General features: G+C 41.6%; 1 protein-coding gene across 1 annotated transcript in view; it reads right to left on the bottom strand.

Annotated features, from left to right (window-relative positions):
* The window catches only part of utrn (utrophin), a 686,012-nt gene that overhangs the window by 192,078 nt on the left and 468,272 nt on the right, over nucleotides 1–25,662 (bottom strand). Inside the window, exons 52-53 of the mRNA XM_087991761.1 lie at nucleotides 18,104–18,209; nucleotides 4,638–4,652 (exon numbers count right to left, since the gene is read on the bottom strand). Of these exons, the coding sequence (XP_087847887.1) occupies nucleotides 4,638–4,652; nucleotides 18,104–18,209 (121 nt within the window). The remainder of the gene's footprint in view (nucleotides 1–4,637; nucleotides 4,653–18,103; nucleotides 18,210–25,662) is intronic.

The raw sequence follows: 25,662 nt of genomic DNA, 5'->3' as shown, positions 1-25,662 counted from the left end.
AAATATCTTATACATGTTTGAATACTGAAGGGTGTCAAAATTCAAACTACTGCTGCTGCTAAACTCTAAAGAGTCACAAACAGCAAGCAATTTTAAATAATTATGCAAAACACTCAATTGTATCACTTGCTCTGAGAAACATTATCAGGCCAAACGATAATACTGCTCATGCATATTTAAATAAAAATCAATAATGCTCAGAAAATACTCTGGCAGCAACCATAGAAAGAAACGATGTTAATGACATTCATCAGAATTAGAAAAAGTCAAAAAGTCATTATTTTAGGACAACGCCTAAAATAATGAGGGGTATAGATAAGGAGAATGCCAGGGGTCTTTTACCTAGGGTGAAGGATTTCAAAACTAGGGGGCATATTTTTAAGGTCATAAAATCATAGAGACATAGAGTTCTACAGCACAGATACAGGCCTTTTGGCCCAAACTGGTCCATGGTGACCAAAATGTCTATCCACGCTAACCCCATTTCTTTGCTCTTGGCACATATCCTTCTAATCCTTTCCTATCCATGTATTTGTCCAAATGTCATTTAAATGCTGTTAATGTACCCACCTCAACCACTTCTGCTGGCAGCTCATTCCATACACATACCACCCTCTGTGTAAGAACATTGCCCCTCAGATTCCCTTTTATTCTTTCCCCTTTTACCTTAAATTGATGTCCTCTAGTCCTCAATTCCCCAATCCTGGGAAGACGACTGAATGCTTTCACTCTCATGATCCATGCCTCTCATGGTCTTGTACCTCTAAGAGGTCCCCCCCATCAGTCTCCTAAACTCTGAAGAAAAAAGTACTAGTTTGTGCAATCTCTCCCTGTAACTTAAGACTATCGAGTCCAGGCAACATCCTTGTAAATTTCTTCAGCACTCTTTCCAGTTTAGTAACATTCTTCCTATGACAAGGTGACCAGAACTGTGGACCTGAAGGCCCTACCGTTCACCATGAAACTGCTACCTTGATTTGATTTGCCAAAATGCAAGACTTCATATTTATCTATATTAAACTCAATTTACCATTTCTCGGCCCACTTCCTCAACTGATCAAAGTCCTACTGCAATTTCTGATATCCTTCCTCACTGTCCATGATACCACCTATTTTAGTGTCACCAGCAAATTTACTAATCACGTCTTGTATTCTCATCCAAATCAATGATACAGATAACAAACAGAAATAGGCCCAGCACCGACCCCTGAGGCACTCCAATACTCTCAGGCCTCCAGTCTGGCAAGCATCCTTCCACTGGTACTCTCTGCTTCCTACCATCAAGCCAATTTTGTATGCAATTTTCCATTTCCCCAGATTCCACCAATCTAACGTTTCAGAGCAGCCCGTGTGGAACCTTATAAAAAGGATTTACTGAAATCCATATCAGTACTGCCCTGCCCTCGTCAACCTTCCTGGTCACTTCATCAAAGAACTCTAAATTTGCGAGGCATGATCTCTCATTTACGAAGTCATGCTGACTAATCCTAATCAAACCCTGTTAGTTGCATGTATATTTTATCTTTCAGAATCTTCTCAAGTAACTTACCCACCACAGATGTTAAGGTGAAAGGAGAAAAAAAATTAAAAAGACATAAGGGACAACATTTTTTAGACAGAGTATTTCGTATGTGGAATGAAGTTCTAGAGCAAGTGGTGGATGTGGGTACAGTTACAATGTTTAAAAGACATTTGGGTAAGTACATGAATAAGTTTGGAGAGATATGGTCAAGTGCAGGCAGGTGGGTCTAGTTTAGTTTGGAATTATGATTGGCATGGACTAGTTGGACCAAAGGATCTGTTTTTGCTACATGACTTTATGACTCGACAAATATAATTTTATTTAAAAGCGAGTGCATCTTCTTTGGCATCGCTCAAGGGGAGGTCATGGACAAAAGAGCTTTGTATTTAGTCTGGTCCCCATTGTTTATGGTGAAGTATCCCCTGTCAGAAAGGTGGCCTAAATAGCCAAATCTAGGAAACAAATGCAAGGTTGGGCTCATTGAATTGAGGTTAACTACAGATCCACGTCAAATATTTGGCTCAGATTCAGAAGGACCTTGCATTGCTTGACATACTATTGTTTTACACCACTTCAACTACTGAATATGGTGGATTGCTTTACAAGAAAAATAGTGAAGGGCTCTTTTATGTCATTTTGTAATTTACAACAGATTATCAAGATCATTGATGTATGAAACTTGAATGAATCAAATTCCATTTTATTTTAGGAATTTAGTGATAATATCAGAATAGACCTTTGTAATTACAAGCGCTGTGATCCATTGATGGTGAGACTCGACAATCCAGATCTCAATTTCTTTCTCTTTACTATGGTATTCAATTACTGAACAAACTCACAACATGATGCTTACGTATATTTTTAATAAAAGAACATGGAAAGTTATTAAATTAAAAGCCATGCCTTGCCCTTCTTATTTACACGTAATATAGATATCTAAATCAAACTTAAAACTTATGCATAATTCCTCCAGTTTAGAATCCAAGCTCACAAACAACAATAATAGATGAATACTAAGAGGGTTAGACCCTAAGACATAGGAACAGAAATTAGGCCATTCAGCCCATCGAGTATGCACCGCCATTCAATCAATCCTGATAAGTTTCTCAACCCTATTCTCCTGCTTTCTCCCTGTAACCGTTAATCCCTTTGATACTTAAGAACTTATCTGTCTCAGTCGTACGTATACTCAATGACCTGGGCGACACAGCTTTCTGAAGCAATGAATTCCACAGATTCATCACTCTCTCTGGCTGAAGAAGTTTCTCCTTATCTCAGTTTTAAAAGTTCTTCCCTTTCCTCTAAGGCTGTGCCCTCAGATCCTAGTCTCTCTTACCATCGGAAACATCTTCCCAACATTAACTTTGTCCAGGCCATTCAGTATTCTATAAGCTTCAGTTAGGTCACCCCTCATCCTTCTAAATGCAGAGTAGGGGATTTTAATTTTCCCGACATAGACTGGGCCTGCAAGAGCGCTAAAGGCCAAGATGGGATGGAACTTGTTAAGTGCATTCAGGAAAGTTTCCCCAAGGAGTATATCGACAGTCCTACTTGGGAAGGGGCAAAACGCGACATACTTTTGGAAAATAGGGCACAACAGGTGACAGAGGTAACAGTTGGGGAGCACTTTGGGAGCAGTTACAATAGGTCTTTTGATTTTATAATAGTTATGGAGAGGAACAAAACTGGTCCACAGGTTCACCTTCTAAAGTAGAGCAAGACAAATTTTGATGGATTAGACAGGAGCAAGCAGGGACTGATTAGACTAGTTTGTTTGCAGACAAAGGGACCTCCGGCAAGTGGGAGGCTTTTAAAAGTGAGATAACTGGAGTTCAAGGTGCTTACGTTCCTGTGAGAGCGAAAAGGCAAGGAATAGGGAACTCTGGATGACAAGAGATATTGAGGCTTTGATTGAAAAATGGCTCAGGTACAGGCAGTTGGAATCAAGGGAATCTCAGGAGGTATATAGGGGATACAGGAATTTACTGAAGAAGAAAATCAGGAGGGTAAGAACGGAATACAAGACAGCCTTGGTTCTGAAGATTACGGTGAATCCAAAGAGGTTCTTTAAGTATATTAAAGGAAAAAGAATAACTAGCGAGACGAGGATCCCTCAAGTGCCAAAATGGACAAATATGTGTGGAACTGCAGGAAATGGGTGAGACCCGCGATGAATATTTATACTCTGTATTTACTGTGGAGAAAGACATCAAAACTTGGGAAAGTTAATGGTGATTCCTTGGGGCCAGTCCATACCACAGTACAGGAGGTGCTGGACAAACTGGAATGTATAAAGGTGGATAAATCTCCCGGTCCTGACCAGATATATCAAAAACACTCTAACAAGAGACTAGAGAAGCTATTGCAGGAGTCCTGGCTGATATATTTGCACCATCATTAGCTACAGGTGAGGTCCCTGAAGATTGGAGGGTAGTGAATATTGTATGCTTATTCAAGAAGCGCTGCAAAGAAAAACCTTGGAACTACAGACCAGTAAGGTAAGTGAAAACAATGACTGCAGATGCTGGAAGCCAGATTCTGGATTAGAGTGGTGCTGGAAAAGCACAGCAGTTCAGGCAGCATCCGAGGAGCAGGGAAATCGATGTTTCAGGCAAAAGCTCTTCATCAGGAAAGACCCACTATAGACCAGTAAGATTGAAGAAGGCAGGGCAATAGATGTAATCGATATGAATTTCAGCAAGGCCTTTGTTAAGCAAAAAAAGTATTCTAATTAATTAATGACCATAACTTAAACCCTTGGTTCTTCAATTCAACCCCCACTCTCACAGACATTCAAGCAGGTATAATTAAGGGATAAATCAAAGGAAAAATAAATGAAGTATAACTGGCCAGTTCACTTAAGCAGATTCCATGATCTATAGTGTCACAAGCCATGAGATTGTATATTAAGTAAAAACTGAAAAAACTATCGATACTGTAAATCAGAAACAAAAACAGAAATTACTGGAAAAGCTCAGCAGATCTGGAGAGAAAGCAGATTTAATGTTTCGGTTTGAGTGACCCTTCCTCTTGCTTAGCTTTTCCAGCAATTTCTAAAATTGTATCTTGCTTGGTTTATGAAAACACCGATGCATGCTAATAGCTTCCAATGGACTCTGAGGAATATTGACTTAATACTTGTAACTGAGGTTCTCTGAACTTGAAATAAGTTGATAACAGGAGGTCAACCAATCAAACCTCTGTTTGTAGCTTTAACAGGAACAATTCTTCTGATTTAAAGACAATCCATTCTTAGTCATGACATAGAAACTTCAAAAAGGGAACAGACAGGCCTGGACCTAACATTCAGAAATTAACCCTGGCGGGTGGAAGGAGAATCATTTTGGGGAGCGTTTTGGAGGTACTGACTATACCTTAATTAGACTTAAGAGTACAGTGGAAAAGGATAAGGATGGGCCAAGAATAAATTTCGAAACTGGGCAAAAGCTAATTTTATAAAGATAAATATGATTTGCCCAAGTGAGCACATTGCAGATAACTGTCAGAACAGGAGGAGTCTTTCAAGGAGAAAATAGCAAGAGAACAGGACAAATAAGTTCTCATAAAGACAAAGGGTGGGACCATGACCACAGAACTATAGATACCCATGGACATAAAAGTTAGGATTAAGAAATAAAAACTTATGGCAGGTACAGAGGGTTCAATAAGGCAGTCTCTAAAGGAGTATAAAATATGCAGTAGGGAGCTTAACAAGTAAAGTCGGAAAACAAAGAAAATGCATAAGGAAGTACTGGCAGATAGAACTAGATTTTTAAAACTACATATAAAGAGCAAGGGAATAACTAGGGAAAGAGTAAGGGCCATTAGGAACCAATAAAAAAAATCATCTGTATGTGGACCTGGAAGACATGGATACAGTTTTCAATTAATACCATGTACTGGTCTTCACAATGGAAAAGGATGATACAGGTATAAACATCAAGGCAAAGGTACAGGTTAGATAACGTTACAAGAAATTGAGAGAGAACAGGAGGTACTAGCAGGTTTAGCAGTGGATAAGTCTGGAGGTCTGGATGAAGTATACTTTAAATTATTGTGAAAGTCATAAGGATAGTGCAGAAGTTAAATTGGTAAGTCAATTTCAATAAAATTAGACAGGATGTGGCACACCGGTTGAGAACAGCTTCAGAAGGGGAACAGGGTTAATCCAGGAAATTATAGGATGGTGAGTCTTACATCAGTGGTAGGGAAACTAAGAGATGACTCTTAGGGACATGATTTACTTGAATTTGAAAAAGAATGGACGTTTTAGAGATTAGATTACTTACAGTGTGGAAACAGGCCCTTCGGCCCAACAAGTCCATACCGACCCGCCAAAGCGCAACCCACCCAGACCCATTCCCCTATATTTACCCCTTCACCTACCACTACGGGCAATTAGCATAGCCAATTCACCTAACCTGCACATCTTTGGACTGTGGGAGGAAACCGGAGCACCCGGAGGAAACCCACAAAGAACGGGGAGAATGTGCAAACTCCACACAGTCAGTCGCCTGAGGCGGGAATTGAACCCGGGTCTCTGACTCTGTGAGGCAGCAGTGCTAACCAATGTGCCACAGTACGTTTTTGTGGGGGGGGAGGTCTTAACTCTCAAATTTAATTGAGTTTTTTTGAGGAAATGACAAAGACGATTGATGAGTGGAGGACAGTGGATGTGGTCGACATGGACTTGACTAAATAATTTAATAGAGTTCACAGAATCCCTACAGTGTACAAACAGCCATTTGGTCCATCGCATCGACAGCGTCCCTCCAAAGATCATCCCCTGTCCAGACCCATCTGCCTGTCCTATTCCTGTAACCCTGCACTTCCCATGGCTAATCCACCTAACCTGCACATCTTTGGATTGTGGGAGGAAACCGGAGTACCTGGAGAAAATACATACAGACACAGGAAGAATGGGCAAATTCCACACAGTCACCCAAGGGTGAAATTGAACCCAGGTCCCTGGTTCTGAGGGGTAGCAGTGCTCGCCACCTTGTCACCATGCCGCCTACCTAAAGCTTTTGACATAGTCCCTCATGGTAGGCTAGTCCAGAAGATGTAGTCACATGAGATCCAAGGTGAGTTGGCAAGTTAGATACAAATTTTGCTTGGTCGAAGAAGACTAAGGGTAGTTATAGAAGGATTTTTTTCTCACTCAAGGGCCTTGACCAGTGGTGTTCTGCAAGGATTAGTATTAGGACCTCTGTTGTTTGTAATACTGGTAGTTCTCCTATAATGCGGTAGTTGCATTCCCGTGCAATATGGAGTTACAGTAAATTACACAATATAAATAATGGGGCCTGTGGGAAAAACAAGGTTATGGCAAACCGCCAAAAATATCAGTAAAAACCAAAACAAGAATAACACATTATCCTCACACAAACGATAGTACAGCCTGAGTAAGGCTTTAAATCATATATTTTAATGAAATAATAAAGTAAATGTAACCCTTTAACACTAATACCACTGACGACAGCACTGTATCTTTCATGAAGCTTTTCACCAGAAAGCATGCGAGCTGACTGACCATGTGGTTCCAATGTGGACATCCAGTCTTCCTCAAGATTCTCTCCCAGTTTGAAATAAAATTCCTTCTAAATGTAGACTACAGTTCCCAGTTTCAAGCTAAGTTACAAGTTGCAGAGCTGATTGCATTCCTATTTTTGCTAAACACAGTGAATTTGCATTTTGCAGACAGAGGATCCTGAAACTGGGTTCCGTTGTTCAGCTAGTGCTGGGGATGGAATTGCATAACAGCTAACAGGAGTTCGCTTTATAAAGAAAAGGTCTGCAATTCACAAATCGCATTACAACTGCCTTATATGAGAAATGATTTGGATGGAAATGTAGGTGATCTGATTAGTAAGTATGCAGACAATGTGAAAATTGGTGGAGTTGTGGACAGTAGGTAAGTTTGTCAAAGGAAAAGCAGGATATAATCATTTGGAAAGATGGGCTGAGAAATGACAGATGGAGTTTAATCTGGACAAATGTAAGGTAATACATTTCAGGTGGTCAAATGCAAGAGGAAAGTATTCAGTAAATGGCAGGACATTTAGGAACATTGATATACAGCGTGACCTTGGTATGCAAGTCCATAGCACTCTGAAAGTGGAAACCATTGGTAAGGTGCTAAAGAAGGCATACGGCATATTTCTCTTCATCGGTCAGGCCACTGAGTGTAAAAGTTGGCAAATCATATTGTAGCTATATAAAACTTTAATTAGGCCATATTTGGAATATTGTGTGCAGTCCTCGTTGCCACACAATGGGAAGAATACGGAGATTTTGGTGAGGGTGCAAAAGAGGTTTACCAGCATGTAGCCTGGATTAGAGAGTATTAGGTATAACGAGAGGTTGGACAAATTTGGACTATTTTCGTTACAGCATTGGAGGCTGACCTGATAGATGTACATAAATTATGAGAGGCAACGATAGGCTGGATAGTTGGAGTCTTTCCCCCAGGGTAGAAATGTCAAATACTAGGGGCCATAGGTTTAAAGTGAGAGCAGAAGTAGGTTTAAATGAGGTGTGCAAGGTTTTTGTTTACAGAGGAGGAGGTTGAAGCAGACACAACTTCAACATTTAAGAGGCATTTAGTCAGACACATGAACAGGCAGAAAGTAGAGGAATGTGGACCAGGTGCAGACAGATAGATTGGTTTTGGAATGGCATCATGGTCTGTGCAGACATGGCGGGCTGAAAGACCTGTTTCAGTACTATATTGTTCTATGCTCTACTCACAGGTAAATCTACATTTGGAAAGACTTCTAAACATAGCACACAAAGGGCCAGTGTTTTCCTCGAAGAATGAAGGGGAAGGGAAGCAAGTCCAGGGCACCTTGGATATCAAGGGATAATGAGTTTGATAAACAAAAAGAATGAAGCATTTGTTACAAAGAGACCATTAAAATCAGCGTGCAACCTTCAGTTACACAGAGTGTGGAAGGCAGGCTACTTAAAAAATAAAATAGCAAGGTAACAAGGGGTCTTTGGAAAGGTAGGATTAAGGAAAAACCCAATGTATTTGGGAAGTATGTTAAGAGCAAGAAGATTGTCAGGGAAAGACTGGGGCCAATTACAGACCAAAGTAGAAATCTATGCATGGAACCGGGTGATCGAAGGTGAATCAACTAGGAGAAAGTAAGGACTGCAGATGCTAGAGATCGGAGTTGAGAGTGTGGTGCTGGAAAAGCACAGGGGGTCGAGCAGGAGAATGGACGTATTGGGCAAATGCCCTTCATCAGGATTCGGGCTTATGCCCGAAACTTCAATTCTCCTGCTCCTCAGATGCTGCATGGGCTGCTGTGCTTTTCCAGCACCACAATCTCGATTGTAGGTGAAGCCTTAAATGAGCATTTCTCATCTATATTCACAGAGCAGAACACCATTGTGGCTAGAGATTTCAGTTGGGATGCTGAAGTTCTAGAGCACATTAAGACCATAAAATATAGGAGCAGAAACTAGGCCATTCAACCCATCGAGTCAGCTCCACCATTCAATTGTGGCTGATAAGTTTCTCAACCCCATTCTCCCCGTAACCCTTGATCCCCTTGATACTCAAGAACCTATCTATCTCAGTCATAAATATACTCAATGACCTGGCCTCCACAGCCTTCTGTGGCAATGAATTCCATAGATTCACACTCTCTGGCTGAAGAAGTTTCTCTTTATCTCTGTTCTAAAAGACTCTAAGACTATGCCCTTCGCATCCCAGTCTCTCCTGCCAATGCAAACATCTTCCCAACATGTACTCTGCCCAGGCCATTCAGTATTCTGTATGCTTCAATTAGATCCACCCTTGTCCTTCGAGTGTAGACACAGTCTACAAAGAACAAAGAAAATAGCTGCACAGGAACAGGCCATTCGGCCCTCGAAGCCTGCGCCAATTCAATCTACACCTGTCGCCTATTTTCTAAGGATCTGTATCCTTCCCATTCATGTGTATCTGTCAAGATACATCTTAAATGATCTCATGCCCGCTTCTACCACCTCTGCTGGCAATGCATTCCAGGTACTCACCACCTTCTGAGTAAAGAACTTTCGATGCATACTTACCTTAAACTTTCCCTCTCACCTTGAACTCGTGACCCCAAGTAATTGAGTTCCCACTCTGGGAAAAACCTTCTTGCTATCCACGCTGTCTATACCGCTTATGATTTTGTAGACCTCAATCAGGTCCCCCGTTAACCTCCGTCTTTCTAATGAAAATAATGTTGATCTACTCATCCTCTCTTCATAGCTAGTGCCCTCCATACCAGGCAACATCCTGGTGAACCTCTTTTGCACCATCTCCAAAGCATCCACATCCTTTTGGTAATGTGGCAACCAGAGCTGTGTGCAGTATTCCAAATGTGGCCAAACCAAAGTCTGATACAACTGTAACATGACTTGCCAATTCTTATACTCAATACCCCTCCAATGAAGGAAAGCATGCCATGTGCCTTCTTTCTTTTTTGTAAATATATTTATTAGCAAATTTTTTTAAACTTTACAAACATATAAAATTATTGAAAAATACAATCAATAACAAATATCAGTATAATAAAAAGAAAAAAACACAAATTACAATACAACTACTGTCTCCTAACTATTAACCTACCCTCTAATACAAAACAAACCCTAACACTGTGCAAAGCAACACCAAATAAAAGAAAGAAAAGCAAAAAAAAACTAAAAGAAACCACAAAATACAGAACAGCTGTGCTCGGTGCAAATATCCCAAACAGAGGAACGGGACCATTGTATATATACCCTTATTAACTCAGGAGACCCTCTGTAGGGCCCAAGGCTTGACAAATCTAACCATCCTGGTTAAACAAATGCCCTAGTTAAGACAACTGACAAATCTGTTTCCAAATAACTCAAGTAGGGCTATCATGTCTTATAAAAATAGTCTGTTGTGTGGTGCACCCATGTTTGTAAAAAAAAGTCCAAGGGAATATGCTCCATTCTTAATTTCTGCCATCCCAGCAAGCCCGGCGGGTTCTCAGACACACAATTCATCAGAATATTCTTCCGTGCACAGTATGCAAGAATATTAAATAGTTTCTTCCCATGCCCGTCTAAAGATGGTAAATTCAGTAGACCTAAGAGGAGAGGTAAAAACAATGACTGCAGATGCTGGAAACCAGATTCTGGATCAGTGGTGCTGGAAGAGCACAGCAATTCAGGCTTTTGCCCGAAACGTTGATTTTGCCTGTCCTCGGATTCCTGTTGAAGGGCTTTTGCCCGAAACGTTGATTTTGCCTGTCCTCGGATGCTGCCTGAATTGCTGTGCTCTTCCAGCACCACTGATCCAGAACCTAAGAGGAGACGTATCAGGTCTACTTTAACTTCAGTCCTCAATACCCTCCCTATCTCTCCCGCCACAGCGCTCCAGTAAACACGGAGCCTGTGGCATGTCCAGAAGCAATGGGTAAGAGTACCTACACTTATTTTACATTTGGGGCACACTGAAGATGCCCCTTTTTAAAACTTTGCCAAATGGTCTGGTGCCAGATGAGCCCTGTGCAGAACTTTTAACTGTGTAGCGCATGTCCTACTACAGATTGAGATCTTTCGAGTATTCTCCCACGTTTCAGAAGAGATCTCCACTCCTAGCTCTTGCTCCCAGACCTCACATAACCGGTTAATATCCTGCCAGGCCATGCCACCCAGCAGGCGATAGAAGGCACTAGCCGAAAGGGTGCTTGTGGAGCATAGCAACAACCTCTCTGTATTGCGCTTATAGAGCTCAGTGAGAAGCGTAGTCTTCTTCTGGATGAAATCCTTAACCTGAAAAAAAACGGAAAAGGTCTCTGCTGGGTAACCCGTATTTGCAGCTCAGTTGCTCAAAAGACATCATAACCTCCACCTCAAACAAATCTCCCAAACTAGAAACTCCTCTCGCTGCCCATAGTTTGAACCCTGACTCCATCATTCCTGGTCGGAACCCTGACATGCCAACTATAGGTGTAACTGGCGAAGTCTTGGATAAACAACTCTCATTCTGACGCATCACCCTCCATGCCTTGACTGTACTAATGACATGGGGTTCCGGCAGTGGTCCATAACTGTCCTCATCTTATCCATGAACAACAGGTTAATAAGAGGGCACTTTGCTTGGGAGGCCTCAATATCCAGCCATATTGAGTTTAGATCGTTACCTACCCAATCGCAAAGGACAGCAGGGAACTCAATTGATACTTTCTGATGTCTGGGAAATCAACTCCTCCCCCTCCTTGAGGCAGCTGCAATTTAGTAAGTTTGATGAGGGGCCGCCCATGATGTCAGACAAAGGAACCAAACCACCCCATAAGTTTCTGTGACATTGACCTGGGAAACATTATAGGGAGCATACGCATGGGATAAAGCAAACGAGGAAGAACATTCATCTTAATGAGAGATATTCGGCCCAGCCATGAAATTGGAAGAGCCTCCCATCTCTGGAGATCTCGCCTAATATTGTCGAGCAAGTGAGCAAAGTTAGTCCGAAATAACAGATCAAACTTGGGGGTAATAAAAATGCCTAGGTACTGGAACCCTGCCCGTGACCACTTAAAAGGGAACTTAGGGACACCTTCAACTTCTGGCACATCCTTAAGGTTCCCCAAAGGCATAGCCTCCAATTCTGCAAAGTTAATCTTATATCCTGAAATAGCCCCAAATGAATTGATATATTGTATCAAATGGGGTACAGAAGTTATCGAGTTCGATAAAAACAGATGGACATCATCCGCATACAGTGTAATCTTGTGTGCCCTCGATCCCACTTCCGGAGCAGTTATGTGGACGTTCTGACGAATGGCCTCTGCCAGCGGCTCTATCACCAATGTAAACAACAACGGTGAGAGGGGGCGGCCTTGCCGACTGCCCCAACCAATCATAAAATTCCCAGACTTCACCCCGTTGGTGATGACCACGGCCAGAGGGTGGCGATAGAAAACCTCCACCCACCTCGCAAAGACTCCACCCAACCCAAAATGTTCGAAGACATAAAAAAGATACGGCCATTCCACCCGGTCAAATGCTTTTCTGCATCCAAGGAAATCACCAACCCTTGAATCGATCGTTGCTGACAAACTTGGACCACATTCAGCAACCTTCTAATATTATTACAGGACCTATGGCCCCTTATAAAGCCTATCTGGTCCTCTTTAATAATATGGAACAACACCCTTTCCAATCTCAGCGCCAGGATCTTGGACAGAATCTTGAAATCTGAATTTAATAGAGAGATGGGCCTATATGAGGCACAATCCTCAGGAACCTTCCCCTTCTTAAAAATTAAGGAAATATTAGCTTCTGTCAAAGGTGGTGGCAGGCATTCATGCATATAGGAGCGATTGTACATCTCCAACATCGTCCCTGACAGAATCCCTATAAACTTCTTATAAAACTCACCTGGAAGTCCATCAGGGCCATGCGCTTTCCCACTCTGAAATTGCCTAGCTGCCTCCTGTATTTCCTGAACTATCAAGAGGGCATTAAGGAGAGAGGCCTGTTCCAAGGTTACCCCTGGGAGGTCTAGGTTCCTAAAAAAGATCTCCATTTTAGCCATCCTGTCTTCGCAACCTTCAAACCGAAACAATTCAGAGTAAAAGCTCCGAAAAGCCTCATTAATCTTTTTAGCATCGTATGTAGGACCCCGGCGCTGTCTCTGATTGCAGTAATGGATTGGCGAGCACGCTTTTTCCTAGTCAGGTACGCTAAATACTTCCCTGGCCTATCCCCATATTCGAACAGCCTTTGTCTAGCAAAAGCAAGTTCTTTCTTTGCGTTTTGTGTCAGTATTGAATTCAAGGCAGCCTGAGGGCCATGATCCGCTGTAGCTTAGTCACCAAAGGCCGCGCAAAATGTGCCGCCTTCGCGGCTTTCAACCGCGTCTCAAGTAGACGCTGCTGTTCCTCCTTTTGTCGTTTCTGGCTAGCCAAATAGGAAATAGCTAATCCCTGAGCAAAGGCCTGCGCAGTCTCCCATAGCATGGACAGACTACTAGCTGTGCCTGAGTTGATAGTCAAGAATTCCTGAAACTCCTTCAAAAGGTATTCCACAAATTTGGAATCCTTAAGGAGAAAAGGGTCCAAACACCAGTGCCGCAAACCTAGCCCTTCACTCTTGGCCTTAACCTTCAAGTATACTGCCGCTTGATCAGAGATAGCTATATTCCCAATTTCACAACCCATAATCGAATCCAGAAGGGCCAAGGGAGCCAGAAAGAGGTCAGTCCTCGTGTGACATCTATGTGGGTTTGAAAAAAAGGTGAAGTCCCTGCTGGTAGGGTGAAGACATCTCAAATATCCACCAGCCCCATCTCCCCGCATAAGTCAACCACCTGCTTGGCCTACGAAGAAATAGTTGGGGACCCACAAGGCATCCTGTCCACTGTCGGATGCAAAAGACAAATAAAACTCCCCCTTATAATAATGTGCTGTGTTCCAAAAGCACTCAGCTTAGAGAAAGCACTAATCAAAAATTTGAGGGGATGCGCCAGAGGACAGTAGACATTTAAAATGCCATATTCCTCCCCATGTATCAGGGCTTTAAGTATCACAAACCGTCCCTGCTCATCTTTCACCTGCTCTAATAATGTGAACGGAAGATTTTTCTGGATAAGTACCGCCACTCCCCTACTTTTAGTAGTAAAGGATGAAAAGAATACCCGGTCATAACCCCCCTGTTGTAATTTCAGGTGCTCCCCATCATCAAGATGGGTTTCCTGCAACAAAGCGATATCAACCCTTTCCCTCTTAAGGCTAGAAAGCACTTTTCTTCTTTTAACAGGCGAATAACTTTCCTTAATGTTCCAGGTGAACCATGTACTAAGACACTTCGCCATATCCCCTTTCAGAGACCCTTGAACCCCTCGGAGGGAGAGCCCTGTTTACAAAGCGCCGAGCATAAGTAAATAAAGACTCATAGAATCAAAAGCTATATATACAAAAACTACTCTATCATAACTATTAACAACTATTACTACCAAAAAACTACAAAGAAAACCAACTATAAAACCTTGAATGGAAGACTCTTCCCCGTGTCCATAGGGGGCACTCACTCTACCCATCCCCTCCTTCACAGCTCCTTCAAATCTGGACTGTGCCCCAGATTTTGGCCAGAAAAAAAAACAAGGAGATGATCCTTAAATCAATAGAAAAAAAAGGAAAAAGTCAGGATGAGCACTCCATCTATCCCTGGCTTCATGTCACCCTTCACTAAAAGAAAAGCAGAACAAATAGAAAAAAAAAGGGAGAGAGACAACAAAGAACATCCACAAAATTTCCCATCAGAAAATCCAGTTATTAAAAAAAATTGGAACAACTTATTCCAAAGTCTTTTCCCCCCTTTCCAAAAAGGAAATTATTAGGGAGGAAGAAAGGAATACAAAAAAGGAAGGGAAAACATGAGGAAAGATAGAAAAGAGAACAAACATTAACCGTATTCTTCACGCCAATCCGTCTATTTTAAAGTGTCCACAAAGGTTTTGGCTTTATCCGCTGAGTCAAATGTATAAACGGAGTCCTCATGGCTGAAACGAAGTACTGTGGGGTATCTCATGGAGTACTGGATGCCCAGGTTCCTCAGCCTCTTTTTAACTTCATTGAAGGACTTCCTCTTTCGAATTACAGCTGCAGAGAAATCCTGGGAAAAACATGATTTTTGACCCCTTGTTCAGCAGTGCCTGCGGATCTTTTCCCAGGGATCTGGAAGCTTCTATCACTTATTGCTTGTCCTTTATATGAATGGAAGTGCACTAGGACCGAGGGGTGGGGGGGGGGGGGGGCGCTGCACTGGGTCTGACCTGTGCACTGTAATCAGATATGCCCTTTCAATCTGAAGCCTGCTGGACTCGATGTGAAGGCCCAAAAACTTTGGCAGCCAGCTTTCAAAGAAGCTGACTGGCTGCTCACCTTCCTCACCTTCAGGGAGCCTGACAATTCAGAGATTTATCCTCCGACCTTGATTTTCGAGATCGTCGATATAGTCTCGCAAGGCCCGCACCTCTCACTCCAGCACCTGGATCTGACTGAATAAGGACTTCATCGCAACTTCCGAGGCCTTAGTTCGACCCTCCACCCTCTCCTGCTCATGCTTCGCTGCAGCCAATTCCTGTGAGTCTGTCAGGTCCCTGGGGGGGTTCAGGAAAGGCTGCTGCTGCTGTCTCTGGAATGCCTGGTGCTGTAGGGGAGTATCCTCCCTGCTGCTGTTTGCTTGCTCCTTTTCCCTTTGGCATCTGTCCCACTCCCAAATATTAACAATTATGTGTTCTGTAAGGTTTTAAATTAATAATTCCACCACATAAGTTGGCCAGGGATGGCAAACAAAAACACCAGTATGCCTTGGGCAGAGATGTCCACAGCAGTTCTACAGAATCGCCGCCATCTTGCTGAGTCCCAACATATGCCTTCTTGACCACTCTATCAATCTGCGTTGCCACCTTCAAGGTACAATGGACCGAACACCCAGATCTCTCTGTACATCAATTTTCCCCAGGGCTTTCCCATTTACCATATAGTTTACTTTTGAATTGGATCCTGTAAAAATGCATCACACCTCATTTGCCCAGATTGAACACCATCTTCCATTTTTCTGCCTAATTCTTCAATCTATCCATATATTCTGCTGTATTCTCTGAGTCCCCTTCACTACCTGGTACTCCACCAATTTTAGTGTCATCTGCAAACTTGCTAATCAGACCACCTATACTTTCCTCCAGATCATTTATGTACATCACAAACAACAGAGGTCCCAGCATGGGTTCCTGTGGAACACCACTGGTCACAGTTCTCCATTTTTAGAAACTCCCTTCCACTACTACTCTCTGTCTCCTGCTGTTCCACCAGTTTTCTATCCATCTAGCTAGTATACCCTGGACCCCATGAGACTTCACTTTCTCCATTAGTCTACCATGGGGAACCTTATCAAACGCCTTAATGAAGCCCATGTATGTGACATTCCCTCATCAATCAACTTTGTCAATTCCTCAAAGAATTCTAATAATTTGGTAAGACATGACCTTCTCTGCACAAAACCATGTTGCCTATCAATGATAAGCCCATTTTCTTCCAAATGTAAATTGACCCTATCCCTCAGCAGCTTCCCCAATGTTGGTGTCAGGCTCACCGGTCTATGATTACCTAGATTATCCTTGCTACCCTTTTTAGTCAAGGGGACAACATTAGCAATTCTCCTGTCCTCCAGGACCTCATGTGTGTTCAAGGATGCTGAAAAGATATCTGTTACGGCCCCAGCTATTTCCTCTCTCATTTCCCTCAGTAACCTGTAATAGATCCCATCCAGACCTGGGGACTTGTCCAGTTATGCCTTTTAGAATACCCAACACTTCCACCCTCCTAATGCCAACTTGACCTAGCATAATCAAACATCTATCCCTGACCTCAACATTCGTCATGTTCCTCTCCTCAGTGTATACCGATGCAAAGTACTCGTTAAGAATCTTTCAGACAGAAGGCGGGGTTGGGCAGGATTGGGGGGGTTGGGGGGGGGGGGGGGTCGGACAGGGCGGGGTTGAACAGGTTTGGGGGGGGGCGGACAGGAGGTGGGGTTGGGGGGTGGCTGGGATTTGGTCAGGGACTCATGTGCTTGAGCGGGGAGCGGACATAGCAAGTGCTCGCTGTGTCAATCCCATTGAACTGATTGGGACAGGAGCGGGAGGCTTCATCAATGCTGCAGGTCCCTAACACATAAGTACTTGTCTGCTCAGAAACAAACACCGAGACAGAGAGAGGGAGCAAAGCAGGCCGAGCAAGGAAAAAGGAAATTTCAGAAAACTCCGAGCCCCAGAGGAGAGGCATTGAATCAATTTACCAAATTATCAAATATCTGAGCGAAATACTGCTCGCCCATTTTGTTTAGATAATCGAGGTTCCTCTGTATTCATTATGTAAATCTTTCCTTTATCAGACCTTCCAAAATGCATCACTTCACACTTACACTCTCAACTGGGATGACCGGATTTAATTGTTATCCAGGACAGATACTGTAGTGCTGTCAAATCAGGAAATAATTGGATTCATTAATGATTCTCCCATTTCCTCAAAGTCAGTTGATCTTCTGATTCTAAGGCTAAGGCAGCATTTTGGGATGGCTAATGTACAACTAGTGGTACCCATGAAACTATGCTCTGCAAATAAAACACATCAATACATCTCCAAAATATGGTTGGATAGTAAAAAGTGCAAGCTTTTTGCATTTGAACGTGGTAATTAAGAACATTTTGCAGAAGGTAAAGTTGTGTAACTTTTTGTGAAAATGCACAAGTAGATTTCAAGATGCTATAAAGTTTCTAGTGATTCAAAGTTACCACAATTATTAGGTAAATGGAAACATTTTCCATTGTTGCCACAACAAACAAATCTAAGTAACTGCCACGGAATCTTCCATCACTTGTAACAGGTTGCGTTTTTAATAACAATGTGAAATGGATATAAGCTCCTGCATTATTTCTCATTCTCCAGCTTAGCATTAGTTTATTTCTAATGTCTTAGTCCTCTTTCATGCCAAGTGTTATACAGAAAAGTGCTTCTTACTGCAATAAATTAAGTGGCTGACCTGTTTTAACATGAAGGTGTCGGCGTGGCTCCTCTGGCCCATCTATGGGCTGATCTGCAAGGAATAAGCGAGCTGAATCCAGGGCAGTTACAATCGTCACCTCCTTATCCATTAGTTCTTGTCTGAGTGCCTGCATGCAAAATTTCATTAAGAAATTATTACAGCTTGAAAGTAACACCTTACATTTCCTTTTAATAAATCCAATCAATCTGCATTGTCAAAAATAACATACACAATCAAAAAGAATAGATTGCACTGACATAGTCATTCAGTGAGGTTTCTAATATTGAAAGTACCTATAATGCAAAAAGACTAATTATTAGAGCAACATTAAACATCAGCCAGGCAAAGCTGACACAATGTGTTAATGGCCATTATAAGGGCCCCATTTATCAGGAGGGTGTTCTTAATATTAAATGAACTAATTTGTGGATGGGGACAAAGGAAGAAGGAAGGCATATTTGTTTAAAAAAACCATGATTGACAAATCACATGACTCGGCAGAAGTGAGAATTGAGATGATGATACCAAGATGCTTCAAGGGGACTTCGACGAGACGAAGTCAGTGGGCAAAAAATTTTGTTTGAATCACTTTTTTTTTTAAAAAGTGGCTCATGCTGGGTTGTCCTCCCCTTCACCAGCTCTCATCTGTGGCTCCAAGGAATTATTAGCATCTGACAGAAGCCACTTCATTGTAAAATCATTTTGATAATTAGGCCAAACCAGGGGAAGCTAAACACTGGATCTCTTACCCTTGGTGAAGACTGATTCTCCTGGACTGAAATTATGAGACCAATCTGAAGTACCATGGTCAGAAGCATAGAACTATGTTGTGGAACATTTGGTTATTGGGACAATTCACTCCAAATACTCCCAGTTTAAAATACTGAAGAACTTGCAGCTTCTTGTTTTGTTGTTTCAGTTTCAGAAAAAGAGAGCTTCATTTTTGTTTTTCTTGAGATGCACCCAAACAAATTAAAAAGCATTCTGAAAAGACATAGTTGGTTTCTTGCGATTGAGAATAGGAATTGTTCACACAACAATGATGGAAAATTTAGAGGAAAAATTTCCATATAATGGAATAGGGAATGCTTTTACTGCAAATGGCTATTAAAGCGCTACTGCTTCAGCTAAAAGGGAACTGAGTTAAATATTTACAAGAAGTGACAATTAAAACAAAACGAACAGATAGAGAAATTGGTTGAAAAGATTTTTTCTTCCCTCGAGTTAGGAGGGTAGCACTGGCATCAGCAAAACAAAACCAATTCTCCTCAGGGCAATTTGTTTTAGTCAATTAGAGAAGGAGTGCAAATGTGATTCTGTTGTTTAAAAAGAGTGCAAAGAAAATGCCAAATAATTATAAACCTGTTCCTCTTTCTTCAGTGGTGTGAAAATTGTTAAAATCAATCTGAGAGATCAGAGGAACTCACTTAGAAAGGCATGGATTAGTCAGGGATAGTCAGCATGATTTTATTAAGGGAAGGTCATTCCTGACAAACTTGATTCAATTCTTTAAGGAAGTGACAAGGAGGATCAATGAGGGTTGCACAATGGATTTGTCCACATGGATTTTAGCAAGGCAATTGACAGTATCCCACGTGACAAGTGCAAAAGAGTAAAAGCCCATGGGATACCGAGTAATGTGTTGACTAATCAGCTTAGTTACAGGAAACAAAGAGTAATCGTTGATGGGCTGCTCTTGTGAACAGAAAGCTGGTGTTCCACAGGGCTCTGTGTTGGGACCTCTGTTTATTTTATATTTGAACAATTTGGACTTGAACTGGGGTTGGGGTCATAATTGGTAAATTTGCAGACGACTCAAAAATGGCCGTGTAGTGGATGACATGGAGGATAGCTCTAAGTTCCAAAATCTAGATGGGTTGGTGGAGTGGGTATGAAAGTGACAGATCGAATTCAATTCTCATAAGTGCGAGGTAATTCTTTTAAGGAGGTCAAACAGTAAAGGGAATACACAATAAATGGGAATATACTGAGAGGGGAGATGAAGTGAGAGATCTTGGCCTGTAAGTGAACAGGTTTCTAGAGGTAGTGCTACAGGAAGACAAGGTTGTGAAGAGGGCATATGGAATCTTTTCCTCATTGGCAAAGGTATAGAATACAAAAGTAAGGATATTATGATAAATATGTAGAGTACTGGTGAGCCCACAACTGCAGTATTGTGTGCAGTTGTAATCATCACATTACAGGAAGGGCATAATTGCTCTGGACTGGGTGCAGAAAAGATTTACTGGAACATTGCCAGAGATGAAAACACTGTAAATATGAGGAGAAATTGGAAAGATTAAGGTTGTTTTCATGGATTTAATCTAAGTGGCTGAAGGATTAGAAGGGATGTGGAGAAAATCATTTTTACGCAGAGGGTTGTGGGTGTCAGGAGTTTGTTGCCTGAGTTGGTGTTGAAGGCAGAGACTCTAAACTCTTTTAAAAAGTACTTTACGTGCTGCAGGATAATGTGCATTTGACGGAAGATAAGACTAGAAAGAGCATTGGGTATCTTTGGGACGGCATGGACAAAGATGGCTGAATGACCCCCTTCTGTTCTGTATTATTTCTGCAGCTCTACGTGGGCATTGCAATAGGGCCACCATACATTGATCACCCATTATCACCGTTGAAAAGGTATTGACCTAGCTTCATGGACTGCTACAGTCCATTTGGGATAGATATCCTGCACAAGGCTGACAGGTTGGAATTTCCAGGATTTTGGCTCAGCATTTGATCTGATTTATTTGATTTATTGTAGTCATGTGTACTGAAGTACAATGAAAATCTTTGTTTGCGAGCAATACAGACAGATCATATGGTGCTGAGACAGAGTGAGGCATAGAGATTACATGACACAGGAGATGTGCAAAACAAGTCAACATTATCTGAAGTTATAGAGTCCTTTCATCAGTCTAATAACAGCAAGGAAGAAGCTGTTTTTGAACCTATTTGTGTATGTTCCAGCTTCTGTATCTTCTGCCTGACAGAAGAGGTTGTAGAACAGCATTACTGGAATGGGAGGGGTTTTTGATGATGTTAGCAGCCTTTCCACAGCAACGAGGTGTAAATGGAGGCCATGGATGGAGATTGGCTTCATGATGGTCTGGACTGTGCACACAACCTTCTATAGTTTCTTATGGTCCTGGGCAGAACAGTTATCATACCAGATCATTATGCTCCATGACAGCATGTTTTCTATGGTGCATCTGTAAAAGTTGGCGAGGGTCCATATGGACAAGCCGAACATCCTAAGCTGCCTGAGGAAAAGGAGACATTGTTGTGCCTTCTTGAATGTCGCATCTATTTTGGAAGTCCAAAGTAGGTTGTCAGTTATCGTCAATCCGAGGAACTTTATGCTCTCAACCTCCACTTTTTTGATGTAGATAGGGGAGTGTTCTCCTTACTTCTTGAAATCAATGATCAATTCTTTTTGTTTTGATGACATTGAGATACAGGTTGTTGCCATTGCACCATGACATCAAGAACTGAAGGAACAGCAGTATATTTCCAAGTCAGGATGCTGTTTGTTGTAGAGGGCAACTTGGAGTTGGTGGGGTTCTAGTACACCAGCCACTCTTATACTTCTAGGATAGCAAGAAACCCTGGGGTTGAAAGATATTGTTGAAGGAATCTTGCTGAGTTGCTGCAGTACATCTTGTAGATGATGCACACTGATTACCCGAAGCATTGGTGATTGAATGAATATTTGAAGTGTACCGTGGGGTGCAAATTAAGCAGGCTATGCCCTCCCATCACACTGAGGTCTTGGATGTTATGGAGCTCCCGTCAGCCAGGCATGGACAGTGTTCAATTAGATTCCTGATTTGTGTCTCAGAGATGGTGGAAAGGCTTTGGGCAGTCAGGTGGTGAGTCACCTGTTAAAGAATACACAGCATCCTGAATTGTTCCTGGCTCCACAGTATTTATCAACCGTGTCAAGTTAAGTTTCTGGTTCATGTTCTCCCTTGCTAAAGTTTGGAATTTCAGGGATGGTCATTTCATTTAACACAGGTGGCTGTTTACTCTCTCAGATTGGGGACAGTCATTGTCTGACACACGTGTGGTTTAGGAGTTAGTGGCCATTTTCCACCTGAAGCCTGAATGCTGTCCTGCTGTAGGTAAACAAGGACTGCTTCATTATTTGCAAATTAAATTATTCAATCATTAGTCAACATTCTTCACCTCTAACCCTAAGATGGAGTGCAGATCAGTGATGAAACAGCTGGAGGAGGTTGGGCCAAACACATTACCTGCTCCAACAACATCCTGGGACTGGGATGATTGAGCTTCTACAACCACTACTATATTGCTTTGTGCTAGGTATGACTCCAAACAGTGGAGAGTTATACATTCAATTTCCACTGACTTCAATTTTGCTCACAATCCTCGATGACACACTTGGTCAAATGCTACATTCATGTCAAGAGGAGTCATTCTTACCTCACCATTCAGCTTCTTTGTTCATGTTTGGCCTAAGACTGTAATGTGTTTCAGAGGTGTTTAGTCCTGCCAGAATCCAAACTAAGCATTGCTGAGACATTTTATTCTGTGTAAGATTTTTTTTTTATTTGTTTGCATGTTCATCACTAGCTAACATTGTGCAATTATTAGTGCTCATCCCTAACCTTCATTCCTGAGTTGACAATTTTCTCATTCTTCCACTGTGAAAGTGAGTAAGTATAATTTAGATATATAAATGGAAATAGTTCTGTTCAGACTTCAAATCCAGAACTTCCAAAATATACACTTTCTGTCTCAGTGAGACTTAAAATTTTTTCCTTGGAACCATGCAGCCTGTGCACAGTACAAAGAAAAAGGGTCATATAGTGGCTGATGGGTGATCTCAGTGCAAGTGTTTTAATCAGTTGATTTTGATCAACAAACAAGTATACAAACATCCAAGGGTTGTTTGTCATGAGAAACATAAACCCTGTATTGTGAGAACAGAGAAATAAAACATTATATTGCATTATCCTACATCACAAAGCAAAGGGATCCTTTTATCAAATTGAAAGAAAAAAAACATATAATGTTGCAAAGGTTAGTGATAAGCCAGAGGATTGGGAAAGTTTTAAAAACCAAAGACAACCAAAAAAGAAGCTAAATTTTGAGGGTGAACTTGCAAGTAATATCAAGACAGGCAACAAAAACTTCTTTAAATATATAAAAGGCAAGAGAGGCCAAAGTTAACACAAACCCTTTAGGGAATGAGGCTGGGGTCATAATATTGGAGAACCTGGAAATAGCAGAGGAATTGAATAAGTTATTTGCATCAGTCGTCATAGTAGAATACACTAACAGTATTCCAAAATTCCTACATAATCAAGGGGCAAAAGGTAGGGGAGGATAAAATACAATAGCTATGCCTAGAGAAAAGACATGAGGGAAACTAATGGGGTTAAAGACTGTTAAATCCCCTCGACCTGAAGGGCTGCATTAAAGGATATTAAAAGTAGTTGCTACAGTGATAGTTAATGCGCTGGTCCAAATCTTTCAAGAATTGCTGGATTCTCACAATGTCCCAGAATCCATAGGGTAGCATGGTGGCTCAGAGGTTAGCACTGCTGCCTTTCAGTGTAAGGGACCAGGATTTGATTCCACCCTCAGGTGACTATCTGTGTGGAATTTGCACGTTCTCCCTGTGTCTGTCCCGGTTTCCTCCGGATGCTTCCGTTTCTTCACATAGTCCAAAGATGTGCAGATTATTGCCATGGGAAATGTAGGTTTACAGGGATAGGGCAGGGGGTTGAGTCTGGGTGGGATGCTCTTCAGAGGGTCGGTGTGGACTCGATGGGCTGAATTACCACTTCCACACTGTACGGATTTTATGATTAATACCTTTATTTTAGAAAGATAAGGAGACAAAGAAAAGATCATTATTGGCCAGTTAATTTATGTTTATTATTGGAAAATGCAAGAGTCTATTGTAAAAGATGCAATAGGAGATCATAGTTAATACAAAGAAATAGTGCATGACAAGTTTATAAGAATTATTTGAGGAGACAAAAGTAGAATATAGTAGAGAAAAGGGAACGAGAGCATGTAACATTCGAAAACAGGTTTGTAAAAATAATTACACTTAAAGCTATTTAATAAGACAAGACCATGTGGTTTTGGGGAAGAATATTAGCATAGATAAAAGGATTGGTCAAATAATAGAAAACAGTGAATTGGGATAAGGGGGACATTTTCAGGATGGCAACCTGTAAACACTGAAGTGCCACAGGGATCAGTGCCAGGGCTGTAATTTTTGTGAATAAATATTAATGACATGGTGATGAAAAGGAATGTACTATTACCAAGTTTGTGGATAACACAAAAATAGGTGGGAAGACAAGTGCTGAGAACGACAGAGTGCCTGCAGAGAGCTGTAGACAAGACAAGACAGGCTGAGATAGATGGATTTTAATGAGTAAAGGAATCAAGGGCTCGAGGAAAATGGCAGGAAAGTGGAATTGAGGATTATCAATTAAGTCATGAGTGGCAGAGCAGTCTCAATGGGCTGAATGGCCTGCTTCTGTTCATACATCATAGCTGAAGAGTAAAATCTACAGACAATGGTAATCGAATCTAATGCAATATGGTAAATCAGCAAGAACATATGTGAAATTGCATAACCGGAAGTCAAAGCACAAAAGCCACCAAGGTAGCATATTCTTAGAGATTCCTCTTACTTCCAAACCAAAACATTGCAACAAAAACTTGCTAATGTCGAAACAAGAATGCAAATATTCATGTGGCTACTTTCATGATGTGAAATATCAATATGATCTGTCACCACATCAGTGCTAAAATAAGCAATGCTGCAGTAACAGGTCAATACAGAGAATAGGGATGTTTATTAATAATTAGTTTAGGTGTTCAGAGACAGTGAGGGAGTTCTAGGATAATAAGGAGATCTCCGTTATCTGTAAGAATAATAGTGTGGTTATGGTAGGGGATTTTAATCTTCCGAACATAGACTGGAACTGCCATAGTGTTAAGGGTTTAGATGGAGAGGAATTTGTTAAGTGTGTACAAGAAAATTTTCTGACTCAGTATGTGGATGTACTGACTGGAGAAGGTGCAAAACTGGACCTACTCTTGGCAGGGCAAGGGACTGAGGTGTCAGTGGGGGAGCACTTTGGGGCCAGTGACCATAATTCTATTAGTTTTAAAATAGTGATGGAAAAGCATAGACTGGATCGAAAAGTTGCAGTTCTAAACTGGAGAAAGGCCAATTTTTTTGCGATATTAGGCAAGAACTTTCAAAAGCTGATTGGGAGCAGATATTTACAGGTGAAGGGGTGGCTAGAAAATGGGAAGCCTTCAGAAATTAGATAACCAGAGTCCAGAAACAGTATATTCCTGTCAGGGTGAAAGGGAAAGCTGGTAGGTACAGGAAATGCTGGATGACTAAAGAAATTGAGTGTCTGGTTAAGAAAAAGAAGGAAGCATATGTCAGGTATAGGCAGGAGAGATTGAGTGAACCCTTAGAAGAGTATCAAGGCAGTATGAGTATACTTAAGAGGGAAATCAGGAGGGCAAAAAAGGGGACATGAGGTAGCTTTGGCAAATAGAGTTAAGGAGAATCCAAA

This window comes from Chiloscyllium plagiosum, unplaced genomic scaffold (genome assembly GCF_037043375.1).
Source record: "Chiloscyllium plagiosum isolate Xiang-an unplaced genomic scaffold, Cpla_swu_hap1 HiC_scaffold_10, whole genome shotgun sequence".
Classification (NCBI taxonomy): Eukaryota; Metazoa; Chordata; class Chondrichthyes; order Orectolobiformes; family Hemiscylliidae; genus Chiloscyllium; species Chiloscyllium plagiosum.
The sequence above is the reverse complement of the archived record's forward strand: the minus strand, read 5'-3'. Positions and strand labels throughout refer to the sequence as shown.